The 24792-nt window shown below is 37.0% G+C and overlaps 2 protein-coding genes across 3 annotated transcripts in view; one reads left to right on the top strand and one right to left on the bottom strand.

The window, feature by feature from the left end:
• Nucleotides 1-2120, top strand: part of ANKMY2 (ankyrin repeat and MYND domain containing 2) — a 33189-nt gene extending 31069 nt beyond the window's left edge. For both annotated transcript variants that reach the window (XM_010967152.3, XM_074367391.1), the window contains exon 10: nucleotides 952-2120. In XM_010967152.3, coding sequence (XP_010965454.2) covers nucleotides 952-1136 — 185 coding nt within the window. In that variant the 3' untranslated portion in view covers nucleotides 1137-2120. The remainder of the gene's footprint in view (nucleotides 1-951) is intronic.
• The window catches only part of LRRC72 (leucine rich repeat containing 72), a 79315-nt gene that overhangs the window by 29926 nt on the left and 24597 nt on the right, over nucleotides 1-24792 (bottom strand). The window contains 9 exon segments of the mRNA XM_010967151.3: nucleotides 3861-3995; nucleotides 7392-7479; nucleotides 7736-7904; nucleotides 8435-9280; nucleotides 10219-10246; nucleotides 11677-11829; nucleotides 12805-12894; nucleotides 19524-19634; nucleotides 20714-20795. Coding sequence (XP_010965453.2) covers nucleotides 9115-9280; nucleotides 10219-10246; nucleotides 11677-11829; nucleotides 12805-12894; nucleotides 19524-19634; nucleotides 20714-20795 — 630 coding nt within the window. The 3' untranslated portion in view covers nucleotides 3861-3995; nucleotides 7392-7479; nucleotides 7736-7904; nucleotides 8435-9114.

Below are 24792 nucleotides of genomic sequence, written 5' to 3' on the forward strand. Positions count from 1 at the left end.
AAGTGTCAGGGCAGTGAGTTCTATATTATTTTTCCTCTCCCTCATGAAGTATATGACTCATTTTCATCAGAAACAGTGAGTTGCTTCAGCAATGATATGCATATTGGACAAGAGAACAGCCCACACTCCTACTCCTTACCCCAGAGAATGTATCACACATTCTGGGGAACGATAGTTTGAAAAGGTTGGTTGCCTTTGATGATTCTGACACTAAGACTTCCCCCACTACTCCTCAAGGGACCATGTCCCGTTTACCACTTGGTTGAGAAACACCATTAGTGGGAATGAATGATTTGTACAAAACTAAATTCATAGCAAAGTAAGATTGTATAAATAAATTGTTAAGAGAATAGTCAGGTTTTCTGGCTGCCATGCTTTCTCCTGTTTTCTGGACCAAACATTTATTATCCTGTGGGTCGAGGGTGGTGAATAGCAGCTGGTAACGTACTGAAGAAGCCATGTGAGAGGACAGGATTGTCAGTAGAATGGGAGCTCCTGGTTGTTATACATCAGCATGTGCCACACACTATTGTACACCTTGATTCTCCACAAATGTAGGACAGACTTTATTATCCTCCAGTTTACAGATAAGGAGACAGCCTTGTTCGGGCAGGAACCCAGCAGAGGACACCAGGCTCATTTGTGGCATAGCTGCATTCAAACACAGATTTTGCCAATCAGCAATCCTGATTTCAAGGCCTGGCTTTGGCAGCCAGAGGCCTGAGTTCAGATGCCAGTTATGTTGTGTTACAGGCTATGAACGGTGCGCAAGTTACCAAACCCCTCTCTTCTCAGTTTTCCCATTTGTAAAATAATGATCACAATGATAATAGAGATAATAATCTCCCTCGTGGTTGTGATGAGGATTAAATAAATTAATACACATAAAGCACTTAGAAGAGTGTCTGGCACATAGTAGGAACAAAATGACTTTTTTTTTCTTTTTATCAGATAGCAAACTTGACGTCAATTCGAATTGTGTTAATGAGGAGCAGCCAGAGGCTGAAGAGGAAGCCTACCAGGAGGATTGCAATCCTGGAGATTCTGTGGAAGGGGGCAAAGAGTCTCTTCAGAGCGATGCTGGGCTGGGAGGCTTACAGGAGGCTCCTGCCAGTCCACAGGTATCTGAGGAGTAAGAGGCAGAGCACGTGCCAGCGCGGACAGGCCTCACCGTGGCAGGTAGCTGGAAAACACGTGTGACCGTGTCTTCCTTGCCTCGACACCTGCATGGCGCTGTGACAGGATTCCACATTTCATAGAATAGATGCTTTCCAGCAAAGCTCTGTCTACTATGCCCTCATTTCCTACTGAGTTCTGTTCTATAATTGGACAGATATTCCTAGGGAAAAAAAAATTTTTTTTTTTTCAAAATATAGGGGAAACATTTCTATCCCCTTTTTGAGGCAAGCTTCCCAGCAGTTGTTCTCAATGGAAAATAAATTTCCTTTTAAAGAAGAAATAACTGCTCTAGGGAACAAAGAGGCGAGCAGAACAGATGTAAGAGAGGAGATTTTCAGGAAAGAAAAATGTTATAGCCACAGAGATGGGAAGCTAAAAAAATCATAACTTATATGTAAATAAAATGCATATAAATAACATCTACAGTAGTGAAGTTCTATGTATTAAGGTGCAATGAAATGAAAAACTACTTGTTAAAGAATCTTTGCCATAGTTCAGCTAGCTGTAGTTTTCTACAGAATTTATCCCGAGCAGCCTGAACTTTATGTAGTTCCTGCAGTGACATTTTATCTGCAGCATTTGTACCTTCAGAAATGTCAGATCCCCCAGGAAGAACTAAGGCATAGCCACGGTTATCTCAGCATGTGCATTAAAAAAGATGTTTCATGAAGTTATTGATTAAACAAAGGCTAAACAGACTGTGTCCACAATTACTGTAGAACTAATTCATGTGCCATATTCCACTTTTATCTTCCTATGAGCTTTTCATATGGTTCTTCCTGTCCACACACTGATTTATAACTGTCATTTATAGACTGTCCTGGCACCAGGCTTTAGTGTCTGCAATGTCTGAATAGAGCTGGAGTGTGATATCTGGAGATAGGGCTGTGTTGCACAGTTTCTTATGCTGACTGTAAAATAAATTGTGCCTACTAATATAACCAACTTGTGTCTTGTTTCATAGTTTATTGCTGTCAAGGGGTTGCAAATATTAGGGAACTTAACAAATTTTAGGAAACTTAGCACGTACTGGAGAACATAGTAATAATTATTTTAACAGGTACAACTGAAAATCAAAATGACTAGAATTCTCACCCCACTTCACGGATCACATTCTTCTGTCCTCCAGCTTTTCCTCTTAACTTACGCTCGGCTACTTTTCTCCCAGCCCCAACACATCCACCTGCTGCACACCCTGTACTGGGCTGCTCTAGGGAGGCTTCACGTGAGGAAGTTTACTGTTAAGTGAGTAGAAATCCAGCAGATTTTACCTGAACTTGTCAGTCACAACAAGCTTCCCTTCACTCATCAAAGTACCTCGTCTACACACTGATAAACATTTATCTTTGACTAGAAAAACAGGCCTCCCTGGCCTTCCTCTCCTGCAAGTATGTTTTTTAACCTAGTTCCGTGATTTTTAATTATTTTGGGGGGGGTGTGTTATCATCATTCGGTGTTGTCATCATGGTCTCCGTCTTTGGACAGCATGGAGGGTTGTGGAAAAAACAGAAGGGAACAGGAAAATCAAGAGATGTGGTGATGTAGAAGGAATTTTCCCGTTCACTGAAATGAATTCCAATATGAACTGGAACTCTGACGCAGCTACCACTGGCATGAATAGTAACTTTCCAATTGGACAAAGAGGACTTCACATATAAGCCATGTCAATATCAAAATTTCCACGGATGTATTTCAGTGAAGGGTAGTCATAAAATGGGGTTTAAGAGAAATGAGGTTGGGTCTGATTATACTCCCATAGCCAAAAATAGATGTTTCCATTATAACATCATCAAAACAGTGGGCATCTGTTTTTTTTTTTAACCATGTTGAATTACTTTCAATATGCCATCAAGAAAATTTCTCAAATAAAAATAGGACCTAAAAGATTATAGTCTTACTGTTCCAATATGTCTTGTACTTAGAGCTGATGTAATAGGATATTAAATTAGCTAGTGGGTTTATTAGGAAATTGGATTCTGCTTTTTGATTCAACAATCAAATAATAATAGTGAAGACCAAAAGTTACTGTATCCCTGAAGTTATCTTGTTCAATATTCACAACACCGCATGAATCAGGCTTTATTTTTATCCCCGTAGCACAGATAAGGAGGTTAAAGTCTAAAGAGGTCAACTAACTTATCCGAAAGTACAGAGCTAGAACTCAGCGAGGTCTCCAGTTTTGACTACTACGTTGTACACTGTTAATTTATTACAGTCACTGTAGTTTCTCTGCAGACATAATAATAGAGCTCTGAAGACAAGCCATTATTTTATAGGATGTGGTGGCTCTTCCCTAGGCTCTCAGAAAGATGACTGATTTTAGTCATCCATCATGTATGTGAGTTTACTTGAGTTTTAATATTATTGGATGTTACACTTAATAGAAATTCTTGAAGTAGATATTCTTGCAGTGATTTTATCTTCTCAGGATCTCATCTCCCCTGCCTCGGAAGCAAGTCAGCCCCCTTCCTGAGTGGGAGCTAGATGTCTTCCAAGTCTCGTGGTATTATGGTTGCTGTTTTATACCTCCTTGACCACAGCTAGGCCAGTCAGAGTACTTCCCAGAGGTGTTTACACTCCTGAGGCCAAAGAGGGAGGGTTTTTGTTTGTTTCTCCCGGGGGACAATGACAAATTACAGGGATTCTATTCCAGAGCTGCTGGAGCTCACACATAGACGTACCTGAGAGAGTGCATCCACTGAGCAGATACAGGAGAGAGAGAGGGAGGAACACTGTCGAATCCATTGGGCTCTGATCGTCTACACTGTGTTTGTGGGGTTTGGTTACTTGAGCAAATAAATTTCTCATTTGGCTTTCTAGAAATCAGAAACAAAGAATTCTTATTAATACGTCTTGCGACAACTAGAGAACATGGAATCAAATTTCAAAAGTTAAATAAATACAAATTAAAAGGAAAACGAAGGCATATAATTAAAATCTTTGACATTTATATGCTTTTAGAAAAAATACAATGGCAGTTCAGGTTTTTGATTACACTGTAGTTAACCATTTTGGTTGGAAAAGAAACTACCAGTACAAGGTATTTTTGTACCTCTTTACCAATGTTTATTTTGGAAAAACTAATATTTGCTTGATACTGTATAGTGATTAATGTATGTTTATGTAGACGGTGATAATATTAAAGCATCATTTACATAGATGAAAAGAAAGATCTTAATTTAGTAAAAAGCAAATTTCTTCCTTCTAATAATTACTTCAGTAGATAAATGAGATTTCTTCCCCCTCAAAAGGTGGCTCTAGCCTAGTTTCTATGTCCTTTAAGGACAAAGTTTTAGTTTTATAAATTGATAAAGGCACCTTTTTAAGTGGTTATCTTAATTTGTGTAGAATAAATCAGGTAGCTGATTTATTGACCAATTCAGGGCAGTATAACTAGCCAGTTTATAAAGTCATATAAAACTGCTTAATCCCAGGATGATTCCAAATGGATAAGATTTAAATGTGAAAAAGAATTATCAATTCTGGAAGAAGCCATCAAAGAATTCTTAGTGCCTTTGGCATGAAGGATGCTTTCCTAAATATGATACTAAATCCAGAAGCCACAAAAGGGAACAAATTCAGCTATATTTAAAAAACAAAAGGGGGGAGGTTATAGCTCATGTAGTAGAGCACATGCTTAGCATGCATGAGGTCCTGGGTTCAATCCCCAGTGCCTCCTTCAAAATTAAATAAATAAATAAATCTAATTACCCCCCCCCAAAACCTAAATAAAATCACTCTTCAAAAAATAAAAATAAAATTTAAAAAAAACCTGAACACTTCTGCTTCTAGGAAGATAGAGTAGACATCCTTTTTCTTATTACACCTACAAAGTAAAACTAAAAACCTTAGACATAAATAAAAACAGAAAGCAGATTGGCTAGGATCCTTAGGATCCAGGCAATGAAATGACACTTCGTGTTTTCTCTGGGTTTTCTTTTTTGCCTTGTATATTCTAGACTTGAGGCTGAAGAAGCCAGCAACATGGAAACACCAACAACTACAGACAAAAATAAGCTCCAACAAACAAATGCTTGCTCTGTGGATTTCAGGCTCAAAACAAACATCAAATCATACCTGAATTTCAAGTCTGCACCTGCCTGCTCTACAAATTTTGGACTTGCCAGCCCCCATGATGGCATGAACTAGTAATTCCTTGAAATAAATTGCTCTCTTTATAACTATGCATATACCCAGTTGGTTCTGTTCCTCTGAAGAACCCTGACTAAAAGAGCAGGTGTCCTAGTTTGGGTCGCTAAAACAAATTACTATAGATTAGGATGACTTAAACTGCAAACATTTATTTCTCACTGTTCTGGAGGCTGAAAGTTCGAGATCTGGGTGCCAAGTGTGGCCAAGTTCTTGGTGAGTAGTTTACAGAGGGCCACCTTGTGTCCTCACGTGGCAGAAAGAGGGCAAGCTAGCTTTCTGGCCTCTGATAAATCTGCTAATCCCATTCATGAAGCTCCGCCCTCATGACCTGATTACCTCCCAAAGGCCTTACCTCCAAGAACCAGCACACTGGGGATTGGGTTTAAAGACATAAATTCTAAGGGGACACAGACATTCAGCCTATAATACAGGTATACTTCTAAGGGGCACAACTGTCTTTGAACAACACAGTTCTGGGACGCCAACCCTCCTCAAAATCCGAGTATGACCTCACAGTCAGCCCTCCAATTTGCAGTTCCACATCCAGGGATTCAACCCACTGTGGGGCATGTAGTACCATAGTACACATTTATTGAAAAACATCTGTGTATAAGTGGACCTGCGTATTTCAAACCCAAGGTGTTCAAGGGTCACCTGTAGTAGCTGATGTATATTGAGCACTTTGAGAGAGCCACTCTACCTAACACTTACATACATGATCTAACTTAATCCTTGAGACTTTATGAAGTAACTTACTATTATTTTAAATAAGAGGAAATTAAAGCCTAAAGGTTAACTAACTTGTCCAAGTAACATAACTGGTAGGTGGAAGAGCTAAGCTAGGTGTGCCTGATTCCAGAGCCCCCACTTGTGGCCACTACCCTCTGCAAATCTATACATTAGTGTTTTCTGTTTCCTAGTTATAAGATCACCTGATGGATCCTGAAATAAATATGCTTTCACTTGCGCCAGCTTGAATGGATCTCTGTTGTTTAAACAAAGAACTTAATTAAAAGCACCCTCTCAGTTGTGTGTTCCATTTTGGTAAAGTTTTAGGTTACTCAAGTAAGGATCATGTCTTCTATTTTGTGCTTTTCCCCAAATGGCATTTAATATAATGTTTTTCAACCACGGCCACTAGTAGCCCTTTATGATTGAGTAAAAATACCCAGTATTGAGGAGTGCATTTATAGCAAATCTTTTTCTTCATAGAGATGAGATATATTTTCATTGGTTCTCTAAAAAGGAGATTAAGTAAAATTTTAGCCATATTTTCACAAGAAGAATAAATTTTTCATCATTTTCAGTGAGCGTGGGATTAAAAATGAAATACCAGACTATACCTTCTTTTACTACTCTTTCAATGGTTAACCTGGAAATGATATCCCATCCTCAATTTACTGTGGTCTAATTAAAAGTTAATACTTCTACACAGTTTATGGGCCATCTTAAAACTGGGCCAAAATACACCATTTCCATTATGAAATGGATTGTTGCTACGCCCACCCAGCGTTATTGCTTGGTGAGTTTGATAGCACTCAGTTCCCTGATGAGTAGCTCTGGTCAGTTACTTGCTGATCAGTGATCAGCCTCTCAGTTCTAGAATGGATGCAGTGCCATGCCTAGAACTGCTATTTGACTGATCACTAGTTCTGAGCTGCTGATGGTATGACCCATGAAGAATGCACTGACTCCTCTCAGAGCTTGCCAGAGACTTAGCAAGGCATCCTTACTTACAACAAATACTTCTAGCACCATGGATTATGCTGGGTTATTATATTACTTTTCTTTTGCTGTGTTTTAAATTATCCCAAAACTTCTCAGCTTGAAGCATCAAAAAGCATTATCTCATACAGTTTCTGTGGGCCAGAAATAGAAGCAGCTTAACGGAGTGGCTCTGGCTTAGGGTTTCTCAGGAGGGTGCCGTGAAGCTTTCAGCCCAGGCTGCCGTCATCTGAGGCTTAAACTGGATTTGGAAGATCTGCTTGCAAGATGGTTAATTGGGTCTGGAGGCTGGCTTGCAATTCACATGGTTGTTGGCAGAGGCCTTAGTTACTTACTTGCTTCTGGAAAGAGGCCTCAATTCCTCACCACGTGGACCTCTCCAGAGGACTGCTTAAAAGTCCTCATGACAAGGCAGCTGGCTTCCTGCAGATTAAGTGATAGGGAGAGAGAGCAAGAGAACATTTTGATTCTATGACCTAATCTTGGAAGCCACATGCCATCACTTTTGCCTTGATTATCAACCACTAACCTACATCAATGCCAAACTCTCTCCCTCAGCTGCAACCTTCTGGCATTTAATATAATGTTTTTCAACCAGGATAACCACCTCCCCACCCCCCCAACCTCCCCGCCCCAGGGGTTATCTCAGTGTAACTGAGTATTTGAGCAGGGACCATACCTGACTTTTCAGACTCTAGCTAAGCACAGAATCCTAGGTGCCCACAGGTGAAAGGAGATCTCAGGTTCTCAGTGACAGTTCACTGCTCCCTCTAGGGTTTTCACCTCTCTTCTGCTTGGATTTCAGCCCCACTTCTATAGTGTGTCTATGGTGTGATGGTGTGCAGGCGCTATAAGACAGAGGAAAGTGTCATCCCGCTTTTTATAAGCTTTTGATCTAGCTCTTCAGCTTAGCTTGAGAAAAACCAGCAATGCATTCTGAGTTACCTTACATGTCCAGTTTTTTTGTCTCAGCACTAGGCAACTGCTGAAAGCTTTTCTGGCTTCCTTTTTCTCTAGCTGAATGCTTCTGGCTGGGGCAAGCAGAGACCATAAGCCCACACCCAGAACTGGCAGGGTTTTTGTTTTTGTTTTTGTTTTTTTTAACTTTTTAAGTTTTTATTTGAAAAATTAAACCTACAAATAAAATTGACTTATAAATAGGTGTATGATTCTTTGCATTTTAGTATCTGTACAGATTCATGTAACTATTACCATAATCAGTACACAACAGTTCCATTATCCAACAGCCCCCCCAAAAAAACAAACTACTTTCTTGCTGTCCCATACCATGCCCCAACTCATAAGCCCTGACAACCACTAATCTGTCCTCTTTTCCTGTAGTTCTGTCCTCAAGAAAGTTGTATAAATGAAATCTTACAGTATATAAACTTGAGACTGGCTTCTTTCACTCGGCATAACCACCACTGAGATTTATCCAAGTTGTGTGTATCAATATGTGTGTATCAACAGTTCCTTCTTTTTCCAGATGCCTCCAAAGGTAAGAGTGAAAAACAGTAGACTGGATAAATAAATTGTGGTCTAGTAACACAATGGAATTCTAAACAGCAATGAGAACAATTACTGCTATTAGCAATTACATGGGCGAATTTTACAATGCTGAGTATAAGAAACCAGAAAAAAAAATTCAACTTCTATGATTCCATTTATATGCCTTTCAAAAACAGACATAATTAATACCTGGTTTAGAAATCAGGACAGTGATTACTTTCGAAGGGTGGTAGTAACAGGTAATTGGACTAGTAATAGGATAGGCTTTTAGAGAGCTGATAATGTTCTGTTTCTTGATCTAAGATGCCAGTTACACTGAGCATGCTCATTTTTTTGAAAATCTGTAGAGATGAACACTTTAGATTTGTGTACATTTCTATATATATCTTCTACTTAAACAGAAACAAGATAAAATGTAGGAATTCTTTTTCATCGGTGTTTCTGTTTACATTTAAATGTTTCAAATACCACAATAAACATATAATATGCTAATAACAGAAAAGTTTAATATTAACTGAAAACCACTGTGATTTCTAGAAACCCCAGGGGTTATCTCAGTGTAACTGTGAGCATTTGAGCAGGTTCTGTGCTTTTCTCTTCGAGATATTTTTCCTCTCGTGTTGGAACCGTGTCCCAGTTCAGAAATGTAATGGCCATTGCCGATCGCTTCATGGACCTTACAAAAACAGCATCTTCTGGGTCATCAAAAATAGTTCTGCAAAAACGGCAATTATGTCAGAAAAAAACATCAAGTAGACCAAAGTGAATGTTTAATTTAAATGAATCAATGCTATATTTTCCTGTTAGTTGTAGTATAGTACCACTGATAGCTTTTGGGCCCTACTGACAAATGACTTTCAGGACAGGTAACACTATGTTTATTGTACATATTGTTTATTTTAAAAATAGAGTGGACATGTTTGGGACTGGCTATTATAGCTTAGGTCTCACATGTTAATGCACTCATGTTTCAAATCAGTGTTAAATGAACAATTTAAGTATTTATAGCTATCATATGCATATTAGTATCTTATGTACCTTTTATTGGGAAGATTTTTTTCTCTACATTATACTATATTTTATAAATGTGCTTGGAGATAATATTTTTCAAGACTGAATCCAAAGAAGAAATCCCTAAGTGCAAAATTTTAAAATAATGATTTTTAAATTCATCAATATTCATAAATTTAAGGATGCTTTTCATATTTTATGAACTATTTCTTTTGAAAATGTAAATTCCAGTGAATATAAAATGTTAACAATTGCTCTCACTGACCAGATATAGGGGAACAGTAAACAAAGAAGTAAAGACCTTCATTTGTAATATCTAATAATTCTTAAGTTTTTTTATGCTTACTTTTAAGATTTTTGCCTTTTTCTTTTTTAATGTTTTTGTCCAGCTTCTCCCTCTACCTCACCCCACCTCTTCATTTATTTTAGGTTATAATAGTAATATTAAAAACCTAAATATGTCAAATATGAATACACAGCTTGAACTAATTTATCACAGAAACCCAGCAATTTTTCCCATCTTTTGAAGAGTTAGTCATTTTTTTAACTTATTGAAATGTTTTGGGAAAAGAAAATAATTTAGGGAATCAACACAATTATGAAATAATCTGATAATAAAAGTAAAGTTAAAAAATCACTTACCTGTCTACATTATTCGCAAATGCAAAGTCTAAAAAAATACATTTCTAAATTAGTATGTTCCAAAAATTTTTTCAGCATTTTAAAACAATAGAGTAATGCTGTAAAGGAAAAGGTCTAGAGCACAGCTCTCTGGTTTCTGAGCCATCATTCAGATAACAGTCTAATCCATCAAAATTACCTTGATACCTAACCCCGAACTGAAATTTTCTCTTAAATATTGTACCTTAAGTTTGTCTCAGGTTTTTGAGGCAAATTCTCTAATATCATACACATCTCAAAACTCTGAGAACAAAGTGCTCAATTTAGTTACCAATGGAATACAAGTTGGAATTTTTATAATTCAGATACTGAGTCTTATGTGCAGAAACAGGTCCTTTTTATTTTTCAGATAGGCACATGCATCTATAAACGCACTAATAGACCAAATGAGGGAAAAATATTTAAGGCAGTTTAAACCACTTGGATTCTTGGCATTAACTTCAAAGAAATAGAATAAACAACTTCTAGATCACAAGAATCTACCTCTTCCCCAGCTTTGGAGCTCAAAGGCTAGTCCTCAAAGCTTGGATTTCTTACGGTATCTTCTAGAGACTATTACTGCTTAGTTCATTCCTCTCCAGAAGGCCCAGTGCCAGGCTGGTGGTGGAACGTGCGAACACCTGTTGGGCCACCAAAGCTCACAGTCTGAGCTCTTGCCAACCCACAGGCGGCAGAGAGCACACAGCCTCCGCCTGAGGAGAGGGCTGGTGGCATTGCTCCCTTCACAGGACTAACCCAAGTCTTCCATGTCTTCTCTGACCCCTCCAGACTCTTTTCCTACATCTTCAATTACTAAAAGCTCGTACTTTGCTCATGATGAATATAAACAAGAAAATAGGAAAAAGTGCAATCTCCCTTTGGCCTTTCCAATTCCTCTTATCAGAAGTATCACTATTAAGAGCTCTGCACATGTTTCTAGCCCCCATGTGCATATATATACATTTACATATTTCTTCTAATTTGAAGATATTCAACTTATACCTGCATATGATCACTATGCATGACAGTACAATCAAATAGTGTATATTTCTGAGTGGAGGAACCACAGACAATTTTTATTTCTTCTTAATATTCTTCTATATTATCAAAAACAATTACAGCATTAATTGGTGAAATTGTCCAGTGTCAGTGGTAATAATAACAATTGTAGCTTATTCACTGAGGCCTTTATGCTGTGCTAGATACTGGGGTAAAGGACTTCAATGTATAATCTCATTGTTATCACATTACCTTATTTAATTAAATATATACAAGTGAAGATGGAAGTTGCATATTTAATTAGGCTAATAAAATAAGAAAATGTTTATTTTACTATATAAGTACTTAGTTTATTGTAAATTGAAGTTATTATTATAACCAAATTACCCAAAAGTTTGAGAAGTTTTAATTTCAGCTTTTTCTTTTTCCCCCCCAAAATACCTGAAGGTACTTTCTGGGCTGGTTTTTGCTTAAATGGAGATTTAGGATCCCATGAAGCATCTACTTTTCCTCCAAATGCTATTGATTGAACAATATGAGCCTTTTTATGGTTAAAAATCGTAATCATTGATCTTCTTTCTTTTTCTGTAACTTCTGATAAATGCAAAAAGTAATGTTATTGCATATAAATAGATACAGAGTGATTCAACATATAATTATTTTCAAAAGTGGATTTATCTGAACTATGTTGTAGTATGTGTCAAAATTAGTTTCTAAAAAGTCTACCAAGTTATTACCATAATCTCGTAAGTGCTCAATATATGTCCTTCACATCACAAGCCACAAACCAGTCCTAATGCATCCCAGAAACTCTGACACTTCACCATAGATGATTGAAATTGCAACTATGCTATTTCCCTACTTTTCTTCAAGGCTGTGAGGAAGAAGAGGAATAAATATAAGATTTTAACATACCCTCATTAAAAAGTTACTCAGTTGTAAATTATTAAGAACGTTCAAATCGTAGAAAGCTAAACAGATAGGTAATAAAGCACTTCTGGGTAAAATAGACCTCAAAAATATAAAATGTAATGCACTGAGGTTGATTTTTTTGTGGCTTATATACTAGTTTACATACTAGTTTATCTACAATGTCTAAAGATGCATTCACAAAGAAGTTATTGATTATGTGTTTTAGTACATATATATAACTTAACTTTATATATATATATATAAAAATTGTGTGTGTGTGTGTATGTATGTGTGCGTGTGTGTATGTATATATATATATATATATATAAAGAATATGACTTTTAGAACCTAAATAGGCCTTAGGAGTTTTAGTTCAGTTCTCTTATCTTTGAAATAAGAAACAACACATTACTGTCAAAACCAGAGCCAGAAGGAGACCTTCCCTTATGTTCAGTTAGATGGCCTTTCTTATAAAGTGGTCAATGACATGAATTCCTAAATTATGAACAAATTTCACACAGCAAAAATTTCAAAAATAAATAACTAAAAAACTCATTTACAAAGAGAATTATTTTCAGAGTTATTCAGCATTTTTAAGCGACTGAGTTAGTTATAAGACTGCCTCTTGAATAGTTCTTTGCAAGGAGATGTCCTTACGTTTTCGGTCAAGAAACTCCACTCCTGGAAGGTGGTAGATTATGTATAAACGGTACACGTTATATTGGCACAAAGGGTTTTGGTAGAGACCTACAAAGAAAGATGTCAGATTTCAAAATTAGTTTCATTTATCACTTGATAAAATATGGGAAACTGCAGGATCAACATAAAACATAAGAACACGTAAAGGTCGGCTTCACGGACCAAACCAACGGCCTCACCAAACTTACTTATTAAGAGGAAGCCTGGCTTTTCCTATCTGTTATGTTCATTCATTCAACAGATATTTTCAGAGTGCTTAATGTCTACTAGGAACCGTGCTATGTGCTGAGGTCATGTCGTTGATGCCAATGTGCCACAGATAAGCAGCTTTAAAATGTCCATAAATTAATCAGGAAAGGAAGAGCTCGCTATCGGCGCTAGAGGGTTCCTGATGCTGCTGTTTATTAAAGTTCATTTGGTTCTCTTCTTCCGGTCCCAAAGGTCACAGGAGTGCCCGCGTGGAGATCGACAGAGATGCAGTATACTGTTCTAATACAGCTTTCTTCCTCGGCCTCACACCATTGTGCATAGTTCAAATGCAAATGCCAGTAGCAGCTTTCAGATCTCAGCAGGAGCAGAGGTGAGCAGATGCGGGGCTTGCGTCTTGTCTACCTCTGGCCAGGCACAGGATGTCCTCATGTGCAGGTCCTGGGGTACGGAATGAACCGTGCTCGCTAACACAGTGGCTAGAGGTGGGAGGCATGTGGTTGTGTAAGTGCTCCTGGCACTTCTGACATCACGTCCCTTAGGCATCGACATATACGTTTTGAAAAATCTTCAACTACAAGTTGTGTTTATTTTCACAGAAAAGGCAAAATGTTTTCCCTATCCTTCCTTAGATACTATTAAACAGGGTTATTTCAATGCAATGTAAAATAAAACTTTTATGATTTCCCATTGGATACCTTTAGATATTGGATTCTGCCTTCATGGAATTTCTAGAAAATACTCCTGGAAAATCCATCTAGTGAGGGGAACCACTAGATGGCAGTAGCAGAAAGAGCTCAAGTATGTACAATAACATCTCTGTTTCAACAAAATGAGGCTCATTTAATGTACATTTAAATTTAGCAGTACTGTACCATTTGACTATTTATAAAATACAAGATGTTTGATAAAAGCAGGAAAGTATTAGGCATTAGAAACCCAGAAAAAAACTGATTAATATGTATAAAGAATTCGCAACATAAAGAAGATGGGGGGGCATGCTTGAAAGACAACAGACTATTTAGATAAAAACTGAAGAAGTTAATCATCTGAATGTTTTCTCTGCAGGTAATAAAATATTTTGATATTTGTTGTATAAACACCAACTTCTCTGGCTAATAAAATCGCAATATATATATATATATATATTCCCTGTGGAAAACATAAGCTTTAGAGGAACTTTAGGCAGGCAATGGAAGACACCTGGTGCATAATAAACAAAGGTTATTAAGGTTATTAAGAGGAAAGACATAAAAGGAAATATAGAGCCAGGAGCAACAAGGAAATTTAAAAGAAAGGCTATATGCCCGTATTGGGGAAAATGAGAGGAAGAATGAAATGGATATTTTTCAAGATTTCTTAAGTGACAAAACTGGTTTGAATTTTAATCTTATAAGAGAAGGAATTTAAAGTGGTAACAAATAATTATTATAACTACAGGACAGGGAATAGAACGGATGTATATTAAGCCCGTAAAAAGGACAGATTTAAAAAGATCCACAGGGATCATGCATTGTAGTTTGAGCCAGAAAGAGAAGGAAAAGGGACACCCTTGAAAAATATAGGAATAAAACACAATTGTTTTTACTGAATTTAGGAGGTAGAAAAATTCAGTCATGTTTTAGTGCAGAAGTCTGCTCTGTGGTTACTGTCTTAGAGGATCACATCTGACAGCTCATAACCCTATCGTACATTATAGCAGCTGGGAGTGGAGTCTGCCCACAAATGATGTTAATGGGAAATGCAGCAACCTCCTTCAGTGACGTTTACTTTTGGGATCCCCTTTCATCTTCTCTTTTCTCTCCGAGAACAAAGACTATTTAATTTCTTTTATTGACTTTTCCTCCTAAGTGCTTAGTTAAATAACTTCTTTATGCAAATTTTAAAATGTCTAGCTTCAGCTAAACAAAACACCAAATTTGGGTTTACTACTATTATATTACTTATTAAAAAGGTGTCAATGCTAAAAACTTGTGCTTATCGTAAAGTAAAACCTGAGTGACAGCGAGTCAGAACACCGGGTTATCAAGCCCAGTCTCTGATTAAATTAACTTAAAAAAAATAGAATTAAATGATTTTAAAGGCATTTCGTTTTCATAATTCGTCGCTTTTTTTCCTCGCTGTTAAATTTTAGAAGGAAGCAATCTTATTTTTAACTCTCTTTTTGCCCTTCCACACTACTAAACATTTAATATTTTGGATTTATGAGTTTTGGATGGATGCTACTAAAATTGCCATAAATAAAGTTTCTAGGATATGAAATCAGTTCCCTGCATCTGAAAGTTCTGAAAGCCTTCTATGATGTATGGGTGCCTTCCTTTAGAAACTATGAAGTGAAATAGCTTACACTTTCACTTTCAATAGGTTAATACTATTTAATCCCCCTTTCCCTCCAGGCAATTTACAGAGCACACCTCGGTGGCGCCAGCACTGTCTTGCTTATCTTAATTTGGGATTCTGCATCTAAGCAATTTATATATACTCAATAATATATCAAAATGTCTCCACTACCTTACTGCACAATCTTCAGTTACATGAGTTGTGTGTGTGAAGCTACTTATTGTTGAAACAGAAGAGAAAAAACAAATACAGTCATCTAAATAATTGGCTCCAGTTAATGTTCTTTAACGTTCAAAGCAAAATTAAAAATCACTATTTAAATAAACCTGGATATTTTTAAGGCCACCTTTGAATAAAGTCGATGTAATTAATAATGTACCAACATATCCATTTTAATGGATAAGATAAATGTTCAAAAAGAAGCTAAAAGCGGTCCCACCTGTGCCCATGCAGAACAGCCTTGGAAGAAAGTTCAACTGTCAACAACCAGAAGTTCTGGCTCAAGGCTACTTGGTAAGGCCAGCATCTCCATTGTAATCATCATCTTAGTTTGTACTGAATATGTAAATCATCCCTGATTTTTAAAAGGCAAACTTACACTAAAGTAGGAGTTAAGAGAGTGAGGGATGCTATTTCAGGACAAACAGCAATGAAAGACCCAGTGGGCTCTTTTTATTGAGCGGCCTGTTCTACTGTGTTGTTTGGAAGGAGTGGTCCCACCTTGAGAGGTAATTCAGGTCAAGAGGCTCAAAGACACCACTGAGACCTCCCAGCATCCCGCTCCACTCCCTGGCTATTTGCCGTCAGCAGTGGACTGTGGCCAAATGAGCAAGGGCAGAAGGTGTTTAAGAGAAGAATCTGTAAAAAAAAATGGGGATCCTCTCTTGAAAGGGGCCCAAGGGGCCCTTCCTGTGAATCCTTAAAGCTCTGCTAAGAAAGAAGTCTTAACAATTATGGAATGTAGGAGTCCAACTATTCTTCCCAGCAGTGGAGCTTAATGAAACATAGAGAAAATCTGAGAGAAATGAGGAGACTAAAAATTTAGGAACAAGAGAATGGGTTAAATATTTTCTTGTTGGTAGTGGTGGTATTTTTTCCCTCTGCTGGGAAGGAGACAGGGAGACTGAAGGTTAGTGAAAATCATCAGCCACGAAGTGGGTCTTTGACACAAGGAGATCCCGATCTAGAAAGAGGAGGGGGGAAGGAAAGAGACAAATGGAGCTGGAAAGGGAGGGTGTGGAAAGGTAGACTGCCTGGAGGGAAAAGGTGTGTCCCTCCTGAATCAGCCTGAAAGTCAGGAATTCCAGTTTCCAGGACCTCACACTCTGTAGCTGGTTTTAGGCCTCCCTGAAGCTCCCAGCCTTGTGTCTCCTGGGCAATCTCTTGGCAGTTCTCATAAATGCCAGTGGAGGGTGCAATGCTGAAACGGATTAGGGGTTTATCCCGCACCCAGGCTATTTTCTCACCCTCTGAAGAACCTGCAATCGAAGTGGAATAATAATAATAATATTTTAGCACTTACAGTTTAACGACTTGAAAAGACAAAATGTTTAACACTTGGAAAAACATGAATTTCTTATTTTAGTTAATGAGCTGAGTCTAATCTGTGACTGCAAATGAGGCTCACAGAAACTTAATCCGAGGACATTACTGCACAAATATAATTAGTAGCTAGTAAATGCAAACTTTTAAAACTAGTATCTTTAAACTAAAGTGGGGGGAAGTTTCAAAACATGCATATTTTTCATAAAATGATTTTTAGGGGGAGATGGACACAGCATTTTCTCCATTAAATAATGATTCCACTATAAGATTCTCAGTTGAAACAATTATGTAACTTGAATTACATCACTTTGTATGATTTTAAGTAGAGGTCCCTTAGTCTGTGGTGACAGGCAATGATATGGACCTTATACTACCAGGCTGGCCTACTAGCCTTCCAGAGAACTGGAAAAGGCGCTCCCACACCCCATTTCAGGGCTGACACCATTCTGTGCCCACACATGCGCCCAACAAGGTGGGCATGGGCCGGATTTCAGACTTCACTTGCCCCTGTCCGAGCACCTTTGTTTAGGGCATAATCCTGTTGACTCTGATGGGACAACTTTGATCACTAACCTCCAAATCTTGCACTTAAAATAAGCTTGCTTAAATTATTCAGTTCTTACGTTTAGCAAACTGTCCAATTAGCTTTGCATCAAGCCCCTTCAGCTGTCTCATAAATATTTAGGCTGAGAGTTACAAAACTGTAAGCTCCATAAAGGTCCAGGTGGGGCTTTCTTGTTTACTGTCGTGTCGCCACGTAGTAGAGTGTCACTTAGTACATGCATGATAAATATTTATTGAATTAATAAATAAAAGATAAATATTTATTGAATGAATGAACCAATAAATGATAAACAGAAGAAACAAGGCATGAGTTTGTTTCAACATTCCTTAATAGTCAGTCTGGCTAAAGCCCTGAGCCTTGCATTTCTACCATTAAAGAAACAGTAATTCTAATCACATCATTGGATTACTAGGAAGATTTAAATGAGAATATAAGAAAGCATTTTCTCTATAGAAAAGACATTTAAACACACTGTTATTATAATGATTATTATTTAGAATGTTAAGTTTTTAAAAAATCTATTTACCACGCAGCAGAATTTCTGGACTACGTGCATTCCAATTTATTACCTAATTTACACAATCTATAATAAAACTTTTTTGCTGTTGTTGCTGCTTCAAAGTTACAGTAATGTGAAGAAATGCTTTTCAAAAACATGTTTTATAAAGTTAGCTTAATATTTCAAGCAATTCTGAAAGGTAACTATTAGTTCATTTTGCAGAAAAATGGAGGTAAGGGAGAGTTCAGCATCTAGCATAACCAGACTTTTCATCATAGAAGCATTTGTTCAGCACAGAAGCGCCAGATAATTCAAATATGCAGGCCAATCCTGAGTTCTTCACAAACCTTATCAGTCTCAAAAATGAGCACTGAATTCCCATGAACTTGGAGAAATTTTAATAGTTGGATTTAAAGGATCTACCTATAAGCATATGAATTATGCATACAGTATATCTAACTCATTAACACTGAAAATGTATAAAAACTTCAGTAACTGTGTATTTATCTGATCAGAACCTCCACCATCAACACCAGTTTACACATACTCAAATCACTGTCTCAGGCAATTCTGAGAAATGAATAGAAGATGAATAGGAAAAAAAAATATCTATTTTATGACATCGTACAAAGAAATCTCCAAACTCAACTTTGAAAATTCACTCACTGATCTGAGTGTCTTTTCCATTGGTTCACCTAGAACCATTTGTCCTGAATTGCAATTGTGTATGGGTTTATTTACCCTTCAACACTATAAGCTTATTGAGAGTAGAAGCTGTGTATTATTTATTTTTTCCAACCCGTTTCACACTTTCTTCCAATACTAAGGCCAGCTCCCTGCTGGGTGTAATCCAGTACATATATGAATGAAGTCTGCTGTTCACCCAATGAAAAGCTTGCATTTGAACTTGCTCTTTTGTGGGTAGGGGGTGGGTGTCAGCTTTAATAATATAATTCACATGATTCACCAATTTTAAGTATATAATCCCTGGTTTTTAGTATATTCATAGAATTGTGCAAACATCACCACTGTCAATTTTAGAATATTTTCATCACTTCGAAAAGAAGCCCCACACCCCTTATTCTTTAGCTGTCACTCCCCAGCCCCTCATCTCCTCAGCCCTGGGCAAACATTAATCTATTTAAAAACTGTTACCTCTCAATTTTGCTATCTTGATAGACTACCTATTCCGGACATTTCACATAAATGGAATCATACAGCATGTGCTAAAACTTCCTTTTGAGATAAAACCAAAAACACAGATTTAAACATGTAACGACTCTTCTGTCCCTTACATCATTTTCATTTGGCATGCCACATCATTTCACAAAAATGCTTTTCTACCTGTTGTTCTTTCAAAATGTATCTTTAAAAAGAATAAGGTCTAGTCTTGTTTTCAGAATTATCTAAGTAGTTTAGCTATAAACATTGATCTAACTTAAATTCAGAAAATAAAAAGAATTGTGATAACTGTGTTATCACTGCTTTAACTTATAGCCATATAAAAGTGCAAATTAATACTTAGGGTCTTCAGGTTTAGCATTCCCTTTAATTCCTTCACTGTTGCATCAATGCTTGTTAACTCATTGTGGTGTAGCAGGAGTATATGCAATGAAGGCAAATAATGAAGGCCTGCAAAAAACATTTATAAGATTTTAAACATTTGTAATGCTAATTAAACATGCTAACTAAACAAAAACAAAGAACGCATTACTTCTTGTGAAAGGAGGAGTTGTTATTAATAATTTGATGAATTATCATTAAGGATACAACAAAGCATAAGAATTCAAATTATCTATTGTGATTTGGGAGTACAGAGTCAATTTCTTTCCACTGTTATTTTTCCCTGTAGCAATGATTTTGTGTGTTTGATTTTGAAGGGGACATTTTCCTTATCCTTCTTTGTTTTGTTTTCCCAATGTTGCTTAGCTTATAATGCCAATCAAGGAAATAATTATTCAAGACAATATCCCTCCCCAAATTGCTCAACGAAATATTTTCTTTACGCAGTAGGAAGCCAAATAGTCCTATCATTTTATTGATTCTAAACTGCATATTTCCCACATTTTTAACGTAAGTGAAAGTAGGTTATGTGTTTGCAATAGCAATGTCATGGTTTAATTGGCAAGGTTTTTCTTTCTTCCTGGTGCAAGAAATCATAGTGTACCTCAAAATTTGTGACATTTCAATCCTACAATGTGTGATGTTAAAGGAAAATGTTTTGTACTATTCCCCTTTTATTTCATGATCATGGTATATCATGCATGTACTTTTATACCTGGCTTAAAATTGTCAGTTTAGTGATGCAGAGTGAAACAGAAATTTGTCTGGGAAAAATTATAGCCAGCAAAAACATATTAGACTATTTATAAAGCTGTTATTTTTTATTAACACTCCCAAATATTGTTATAATTTGCTTCCACAATATCTAGTTTGAGTCCAACTGTGCAATAGAATGGCAAAACTTCTGTGTTGAGAAAAAGATTCTTTCACATCTTTAATAAGACACATAACAACACTGAATTAAAACCATAATCAAGCAGTGTATCTTAAATGAAATGTACGTAAGAACATTAAAAGTAATAGATTGCATCATATATTTTCAACAAAAATGTTAAAACAGATTTTTGCATGTGATTAGCAATGCCATAGTTGAAAGTTATTATTTAATTAAAAATCAATTAAATCAAAAGAGAAAATTTAAGACATACCTTCTATATCAAATATTGCATTGTTGTTTAGATATAGCTCTGTCAGACAGTAGTTTCTAGTTAGAAATGTTATTCCATGGAGCTGAAAATGAGAGTTAAAGAATAATATACTTTCTGCAATAATGATATATAATTACTTATACATAAATAATTAAATAAGAACCACAGAAATCCAACATTTGCTGTTGTTATTTGTGAGTTTACATTTGGGTTGTCTTTGAGGACACGTCTGATAAAAAAGAGTGTTTTTAGCCAACTTAATATGAACCTCTCTTACCACATCCCCACCAAACTCTCCTGTGTGGCTTGCAAAGCCTCTGTGATCTGGCCTAGCTCTTTTGCTCTAACAGTGTTTCTCACAGTTCCACTCTGTGTAGCCTCATTGGATCTGGCTCCAGATAGCCACTAATTCACCATCACACATTAGTAAGTGGCTAGTATGTGCCAAGGGCTCTCTCCTCAGAAAATGCTGAGCCATTTCTGCATCTGTGTATGAGTCATGATTTCTCTTTGCCTGCATGACTTTTCTTTCTGGTACATTTCTGATTATTCTTAAGGATCTGCCCTAGGCCAACAAGACCTATCAGACCATGCCCGAGCAGGCAGGCTGTCACAGGAAGTTTCCACTGCTCCAGAGATTTGTTGAGACTATTCTTTGATCTCTTTGCATCTCACTGCTGTCCTCTTGCTCAGTTACCACCCACTCTTTGTTTCTCTAACTGCTCCAGCAGTTTGAGTCAGATCTCCTGAAAGATGGTCTGATTCTGAATTCTCTTTCTTTATGCCCCATTATGTGAACTACCTCCTCTTCCCAGGCTCACTGTCCCTCAGGTCAACAGATCTCAGTTTAGCTGAGGACTCTGTAATATGCACACACACAGGTCAGACCCAGCTCAACCAGCCACCATCCCCAAGGAGAGGACAAGGCACAGCACAACCCTGTCACCTTACAGCTCGTCATTTTTAAGTAAGGTCTTATCTGACAGCCCCCATCCCCATGAACCTTCATCTTCTTGACCTCACCCCAGCACATCCTTTGACTTGTGCTGTTAATCACTTGATCACTAGTTTTGTGTCTTCCTTAAGGGAAGAAACCATATTTCTTCAGTACCTTTTCCTTCCCACCTCTCGTTTTCCCTAACAATATGCTGATATTGCATCTCATTTTTAAGATTAGATTAGAAATTCAATGTATATGAATCGGAAATAGTCAAAAGCACTCTTGAAAATTCCTCAAATGTACATGATAGGAGCATTTAACTCTAAACTAAATTCAAAAATGTTTCTGTTACCCTGCAAGGAGAATCCCATTTATTTTTTAAAGATATTGACTTAATAGCCTTGATAAAATTTGACAGATTTGTTTGAGTTATGAGGCTGAGACATGGTAGAGTCATAGGGTGGGGCAAGCACATTTTAAAAGCAGCACTTAAGTTAAATGCAACAATGCTAACTTTACAGTTTAATACAGGATGTAGCAGGGAGAAGAATCTCAAGAAATAGTTATTGATCAAGTGCTTACTAGTTTATATATACCGAAATATATACTTATGATTGTAAATTAATTTTACATGTTTATTAAAGCTCATCACAGGAACTACTGTCATCAGTTAAACAGAACTGTTCCGACCTTTGATGGATTGATTAAGGTAGACAGATGCCAACCCATCTGATTTAGTGAGGATTTATTGGAAACTTTAATCATGCCATTTCATATCTCAGAAAAGCTATGTTAGATCTGTATCCAAAGTTTGAAAATAGGTTTCTTTAATAAATTTCTTTAATTTTTTTCTTGTATTTGAAACAGTCACAAATTATGAAGCTGTAAAAGGCACATGTGCCACTCGTCTCATTGTCTCACAAACTCATCTGTACCAAATTATTCGGCACTTGTGCAGGAGAACCAACAGTAATTCACCCCAGCTTTTGTTAAGTCATGAGAAGACCCGTGTTTCCCCAGGTAGAAGAGGCCATTCAACGCAGTGAGGATTGGGTCCCAGTTGGCTTACTATCCCTTTCTGCTCTTCCCGCTGGCTTCCTGACAGCAACTCATGGCCTTCCGTCCTTCCTCTCACCACTCCCTGATCTAATGATAGCCACAGCTAACATCAGCATAGAAAGAGAACACCAGTGCAAACCAGCACTTTTTCTTCTCTCTCTTTTTATCCAGTTGCCTGCCTGACCACACATTAACAGAATATTACTAATTAGTTGAGATTTTAATTTCTCTTACATTATGCATTAACAAATTCAATTTTTCCAAGAGCATTAAGATCTTTGGACCATGATTATTGGAATTTTTAAGACTGCACTGTTTATTGGGATGAAATGAATGGGGGGAATGGAGTGGAAAGAGATAAAGCCAGATAATGAAGACCTTAGGGATTTTGTGCAGAGGAATGTTATTGCCCAGTTTTATTTTAGAAAGAAAATGGCAGGGGAGAGTATGGTTTAGAAGAGATGGTAAGTATAATGGCAGGAGATGAACAAAAAGGGTGTTATGCTAATTCAGAAGAATATACGGGTCCCAGAGTAGAATACCAGTTGGACAAGAGAGAAGTAGAGGAAACTGAGAGAGAGTTCCAAGGTAGAATTCACAGGACTTAATGCTGCAATGGAGCAAGTTGATAAAGCCAAGATCTAGGAATGGGAATTGGAAGATGTGCTGATTGTTCTGACACTCAAGTCATTGTTAAAGTAAAATGTTATTATAATTATTCATTTAGAAAATTTGCGCTATTGAGTCTAAGAACTGCCATAGGATTTATATTGAATGTGACATGTCACAAATCATGTATCTTAGCTCATGCTTGGCACGTAGCAAGTGCTCAATAAACGATAGCTATTATTATTTACTATTTAACCACTATTATTTCTTATAGAGCTGAGAACACTTACATTTAAGGTAAAGCTGTTACAGGTAACCACTGAGGTACAAGTGGGGAAAAATTTATGGAGGCATTCTTTTGGAGCAGGATTTCTTAACCTCTACAACTATTGACATTTTAGACCAGATAATTCTTTGCTGGGATTGGGGGAGCTTCCCTATGGATTGTAGTATGTTTGGCAGCATCCCTAGTCCCTATCCATTAGATGCCAGTGGCACATATACCCTGGTTGTGAAAATAAAAAAATGTCTCCAGACAGTGCCAAATAGTCCCCTTGTGTGTGTGAGGAGGGGTTGCAAAGTCACTCCTAGTTGAGAACTGCTGATTCAGAGTCAAGGAGAGAGTCATATTTATCAAGTGCTTATTTATGAGCCAGGCACTAAACTAGATGTTTTCAGCAACATTATCTAACATGATCCTTACAATAGCCCATGTTATTTCTTTTATCCCTTATATACCTAAGAGGAAACTGAGGCTCAGAGAAGTTAAACAACTTTCTCAAGGTAACGGAGCAAAGATTCAAACCCAAGTCTGCCTGACTCTCAGATCAAAAGTTGGCATATAGTTCATCATAATGTGGTTCATTAACTTGGAGGAACTTCTATATAAACAATCCAGAAAACATTAACTTGAATGTATTTTCAAGTAATGGAAAATATTGGTAGTTTGAGCAATAGAAAATACTGACTAATGGAAAATATTCCATAAATTAATTTTTTCTAGTATTCCAGCAATAACTAAAAAGCATGTTTAAAATGCACCCAAAAATATTTGGCATGAAATGAAAAAAATAGAACTATAATAATCTCCAAATATATACATATATGGCAAAGTACTAACATCTTCTGGAATGTATATACATATAGATATGTATAATTACCCTATTTTAAGCAATGAAACAGAGACACAGAGAGGTTGAGTAACTTGTTCAAGGTTACACAGCTAGTATATAGTGGAATTGAGGTCTGGTCCAGCTCCAGTAGTCCTTGCTGGGAACCACTGCACTTAACTCCATTCAGGGTAGGAAGCTGAGCTGTCAGTCAGGCTCATTCCCAAACTCAGCCTGAGTCCTTTTAACCCTGAACATGCCACTTCATGCCCTTTCAACATGCTCTAGAGTCCCATTTCTACAGGTTCATAAAGGTGAACTGTTATATTGTTGATAAGGCTTATGATAGTCATTCCAAGAGT

This window comes from Camelus bactrianus, chromosome 7, assembly GCF_048773025.1.
Source record: "Camelus bactrianus isolate YW-2024 breed Bactrian camel chromosome 7, ASM4877302v1, whole genome shotgun sequence".
Taxonomy (NCBI): domain Eukaryota; kingdom Metazoa; phylum Chordata; class Mammalia; order Artiodactyla; family Camelidae; genus Camelus; species Camelus bactrianus.